Raw genomic sequence first — 5458 nt, forward strand, 5'->3', positions numbered from 1 at the left:
AAAGAGTGTAAGAAAAAACCAATACAGGACCACCTATGCAGTGTAGTGTGGCACACTTCTCTAGCATCAGTTACTTTCTATAGACACTAATTTCTCTGTTGCGACAGACTTAACACAACCTGACATATGGCAGGAAAGCAGCATCTCCAAGGCCCGTAGGTAGCAAGTGTCTGAAGAAGCTCAATTATTAATATATCCAGGAACAGGTAAAAGGTGCCTTTTTCCTGTTGTAAAAGACCATGGAGAGAAGATGCCTCAATGGTATTTCTTTTATTTCACCTACCAGCCGCTAAAGCCAGCAGTGTGCAGGGGCCAGAGCACAATAAAAAAAGGCAGCACTGGAACCACTGCAGTAGTGGCTCAGAAGAGTGGCCAGAGGTAGAGATTTTAAACCAAAACTCTAAATCAAGTCTTCTTTAAAGATCAGTTCCAGCTCTACAGAAAGTCCCAAACTTGATGCAGAAATCTCTCCGTAGACATGTAAGGCCACTGCTTCACCAGACATCAAGAGAGAAATCATGGCAAATTCCATTTGGTTGGATTCCTCTGTGTATATCCCAGTTCTTCTCAGAACCTTGGCTGAGAAGAAGTCAGAAAGCAAATCTTTCCCTTTCCCTTTCCCTTTCCTTTTCTCTTTCCCACTGTCTTCTCCTGTCTTGTTCAGTGCAAACACAGTAGCAAAGACAGACAATAAAATAACCCAATGTTGCCCTTTCTGGCCTTAATCCTTTCTGCAATTGAGGGATTGTACTGATGGTCTTCCAGTTTTCAGTCCTCTAGAAACTCTAGGTAACCTACAATATAGAAACGCTTGCCACTTTCTTCTGGGAGCCCCAGCTGATTCCCACCAGGCCTCGGCTACTTCCCTTCTCTTGCAAACTGCTGCTGACATCTAGCTGCTCCTCCTGATTCCCTGTTTTCCTATCAAAGACCTTCCCACCCTTCCCACCAGGTCCTGCAGGTGCAAAGCACACACTTTCACAAAGCAGCTGTCCTAAATTCCTGAGAGGTGAAAGAGACCTAATGACATGGCCAGAAGAACTCTAATGATCCAGACTTTATGAATATGCCTCTAGAAAGCCCCCTGGCGTGTACAGACTCAGCTCATAAGACGCTGTGATGTTTGTAGACCTACAAGTTGGGATGCGTCTGGAGAGCATGAGAAGGTGCTTGTGCTAAACAATTCCCCAGCAGAAAACACCCTGGAAACAACCCGTATATTAAAGAGCTGCAAATTATGGAGTTGCAAACCTTGGGTTGGAAGCTACATTTCCATAAGATTTCCATATTTCTTTGTGCTAATGAGACAAACCCAGGAAGCTTATGAGTTCAAATAACTGAAGGAAAATAGTAGGGAGCTTAATTTATTCTTTTTAGGTCTTCAGAACAATTATTTAGCTTTATTTTAGCTTCACTAATGCTCTCATTTCCTGAAGACAAAAAGGAAATACAGCAAGAGAGAGAGCAAGAGTGTGCCACACAGGGACCCCAGGCAAAGGGCCTGGCTGAAGGCCACAGCAGAAAGAGGTGGGTCTGAGGGATAAAGCCACAGACCCCCAGGGGTCCAACGCACCTTGGGAGAGCAGGAGCCATCGTCTGCTCTCCGCAATAATTACCACAACAGGCATGTAGAATCCTCCACTCCCACAAAAGGGTAAGTCATTCCATGTTTCTGCCAGCGTTGCTCTGATGTGCTAAAATGATAACTGTGGAGCAGAGGGAGGAATGTGTGCTCACTCAGAAAGATGCTTGCTGCAGACAGCTGTTGGGAAACTCCTGCAGACTCATCAGCAGGACAGGCAAAGCTTCAAGCCATGCAATGTTACAGCAGTTTCGGTTCCTTCTCGCCACCACGCCCCGACTCCAATTATGTTGTCCAGTCCTAGCAATGAAATCCAGGTATTCCTTCCAATACACACTAACTTACAGAGTTTTTACCTGTGCTGAGCTTTGCTCCTTTGTGTGAGTGAAGCCAAGCGTGGATGGAAGCACAGGCAGTGCAGCAGTCTGATACGGGAGCCCTGGATTGAACTGCAGACTCAGCCAGAGGCAAGCTCTTTGTCTTTGAGTAAATCACTGTGGGCAAGACTCTCCACACCTCTGTCTCCAGCCTGATGGAGATATCACAGGAATGCTGTCGGCTGTCGCTGCACTTTATAAGTAACATCCAAGGATGCAGAGATAAGGGGAGGCATCACTCCAACAGAAATAAGAAAAATAAGCAATAAAATGACAGGCAAATCCACAAATTTTGGGCTACTTCAGTCCTTCACTAAGTGGGATTATCTACCTGCCATGATAGCAGATATTCCAATCCACAATCCTGACACAGAGTGAGGGTCTGAGCAAGAGTTTGAGCTCACTTGTTCTCTGGTGAAGCAGGCTCAGAGGATTTCTTACAGTGAATGGTTAATTTCAAAAAGCTGTGGAACATCTGTCTCTTGTTCAAGGGCCAGTAGAAGCAGGTTCTCCCTAGTGAGAAGACCATTGCTCTTGAGTAATGCTTGAAGCTTGAAAATGAGCTTGGCTTTAATTTTGATGTCAGAAAAGCGAAAGGATTCTTACTTTTAAATTTCTCTGCCTAGTAATCATAGAGAAGAACTTCTAGTTTGTACTTAATCCATCTTCCCCAAGCCTGGTAGAACTCTGTTGGGCAAGGACTGCCCTGCCAGCTGTACCAGCAGTTCTGCTTTATATCTCCCAGGACAGCAGTCCCAAACCCCTTATTAGAACGTGGCACATATGGACAAAGAAATTGCCCATGGGATGTTTCCACTCCCATTCACTGTTTCAAAACAGTTTCAAAACAAACCCACCCTTCCCCAGCAAGGATCACTATCCATAATGATGAAAACTACAGAAATACCTCTCTCTGAACAACAGGAAATATTTAAAGTACTTGTACTTTATGCTTTCCACACAAAGAAACAAATCCTTTGTGAATTACGGGAGAGCCACGATGATTTGGGGGGAACCTTTCATCCTTTCATCCATGCCCATTAAGAGATCACTCCATGGTCTCACTTGTCTTGCAGCAGAGTGTTCTGGAGTTGTCATTTTGCCAGAGAGATTTAAAGGTTGATCTCTGTGCCTCTGATGTCTCTTTCCACAAAGTTCTTACATCATTCCTCATACATCATTCGGGAGTCAAACTTTGTATTTATTCTTTCTTTTTCATCTTACATATTCCAACCTCAGCACCTTGCAGGAAAACTGCTTATTCAACTCAAAATAAAATGAAAATAAATTAATGAGAGATAAAGAGCTCTTTGATGCAATAACCTTTAATGATTTCTTCCTGGTATATAATTTGGGACAGTGTTTTTCCTGGCTTAATGTTGTAAAGTTTGCATCATAAACAAAAAGCTGATGATTCATAAAACATTATTGCTAATGTATTTTTGAAATTAGCAAGAGACATGTAAAGTATCTTCCTTGTCTACCAGGATTCTTGAAAGGAAGCTTCCCTTTGAGAAATTATTCTTGGCACCAATGGCTAGAGTAGCCAGCCTTATGGGAAGAAGCAGCAGTGGTGACACCCACTGTGGAAGGTATAAATAGAGTTTGGCAGCAGCAGGCAGCTCGCAGTCTGATTTAAGATCAAGCTGTGCATCTTGCTTTAGGCTTCTGCTTGCATTTCCAACTGCTGTCGCCATGAGTTGCAACATTAAGGAGACTATTACTGTGTCTAGCAAAGGCAGGAGCAGTGGTGGCAGCTGTATCATTGGTGGTGGTGGTGGAGCACGGATTTCTTCCTATGGGATGGGCAGTGCCAGAGGTTTTTCTGGAAGGAGTTACTGCGGTGGAGTGAATTATGGAGGGGGACTGAGTGTTGGTAGCTTGGCTGGAGGGAGCTATGGAGGTGGCAACTGCTATGGCAATGGCCTCGGTTTTGGCCTTGGAGGTGGTGTGGTTGTTGGTGGTCTTGGTAGCGACTGTTTGCTTTCATCCTGCGATGAGAAGGTCACCATGCAAAATCTCAATGACCGCCTGGCTTCCTACCTGGACAAGGTGAAGTGCTTGGAGAAGGAAAATGCTGAACTGGAATGCAGGATCAGAGAGTGGTACGCGACACAGGGCCTCTCCTGCGAGCCCCGGGACTACAGCTGCTACTACAAGGAGATTGAAGACCTTCAAAATCAGGTAATCCCCTTTTTCAGTTGTTCCTCCTCTATTTAAAGCTCATTTCTGCATTTGTATTTAGAACCTGCTGCAGCTGCTGGAGGTAACTTTGGTGCTGTTAAATATCTTTGCAAATTGAAATTTTGGCAAGCTTCCCTATATGACATTGCTGATGTGCATATGAAAGGTCCATGCTGCAAGGTGGCACAGGTGGGATCATATCCTCAAAAAGGGAAAAGGATCCTTTGTCACATTGTGTTTTGACTGAATAATTATAAATAAGACATTACCAAGTGTGCTCTGAAGAAATGTGGTGGTGTCAGCCCAGTAGAAAGAGCAAAGCAAAGAGAACCATAGACCAGGAGCAAACATACACATCAAATGAAGCATAAATTCTAGGTGAGAAAGTCTGATTATTTAAAATTGATTTATGCAGTGGCATCACAGCCTGACAGTAATGTGTCCACAGTGAAAGTTGTGACTTATCTTCAGGCTTAAAGACAGTTTCCAGCTATCTTCCCTGAATATCCTTAAGCTTGAAGCCCAGAAAATGCAGTCTGAAGGTTAGGTGAGACAATGTGTCAAGCAAGGTTCTTTATATTCACTTCTTTGTGAAGCATCTTCAGAGCTTCCCTTCAGACCTTGTAATGGGAAGTCCATTCTCACCATTTTAAAATCCCAAACTCTATACAGTCAATATCCTTTCTTTACTGACTGAGTTAAGGAGGCAAAACTGCCTCCTGCAGCTGCTCTGCCCAAGGAACAAGGTTACTTAAGTAAGAAAGTAACAGAAAAATGAAATTGTGAAAAGCTACTATCTAACTCAAATCTCAGACACCTATAGAGTGTAACAGCAGAGAGAAGCAAGACAGCTCTCATGGTCTGCTCTTTTCCAGATTGTCTGTGCAACCATTGATAACAACAAGATCATTCTGGACATTGATAACAGCAGGATGGCTGCCGATGACTTCCGAGTGAAGTGAGTGTTCCTCTGAGGACATCACCCCCCCCTTGTCTCCTCCCTGCTCCTTTACATCTTGTGGAGTCTCAGAGCACTAATTAGAGACTTCAGAAAGTCTCCCTCCAACACCACATTAGGGCAGTTTGTAGTAATGAAACTCATTTTGCTCTTGGCCACCAATCCTCCCTTAATTAGTGTTCAGGGTAAAATGTTTGGCAACAGTGTTTGCTGGTGAGGGCTGAAGGCTCACCTTGCAGGGCTGGTCCTTAGTGGGATAGTTGCCTCATTTCCATCACAGAGCAGTGCAGATTGGGATCAGCAAAACAGAAATGAAGCTGGATGACTGGTATCAAACATCCAGAGATCAGGAGCAGG

At 44.1% G+C, this 5458-nt stretch overlaps 1 protein-coding gene across 1 annotated transcript in view; it reads left to right on the plus strand.

Moving 5' to 3' along the window:
* The first annotated feature begins 3604 nt into the window (after nucleotides 1–3604).
* Nucleotides 3605–5458, plus strand: part of LOC104385670 (keratin, type I cytoskeletal 19-like) — a 4655-nt gene continuing 2801 nt past the window's right edge. Inside the window, exons 1-2 of the mRNA XM_009994153.1 lie at nucleotides 3605–4143; nucleotides 5019–5101. Of these exons, the coding sequence (XP_009992455.1) occupies nucleotides 3655–4143; nucleotides 5019–5101 (572 nt within the window). The 5' untranslated portion in view covers nucleotides 3605–3654. The remainder of the gene's footprint in view (nucleotides 4144–5018; nucleotides 5102–5458) is intronic.

Source organism: Chaetura pelagica, unplaced genomic scaffold, assembly GCF_000747805.2.
Source record: "Chaetura pelagica isolate M959 unplaced genomic scaffold, ChaPel_1.0 scaffold963, whole genome shotgun sequence".
Lineage (NCBI taxonomy): Eukaryota > Metazoa > Chordata > Aves > Apodiformes > Apodidae > Chaetura > Chaetura pelagica.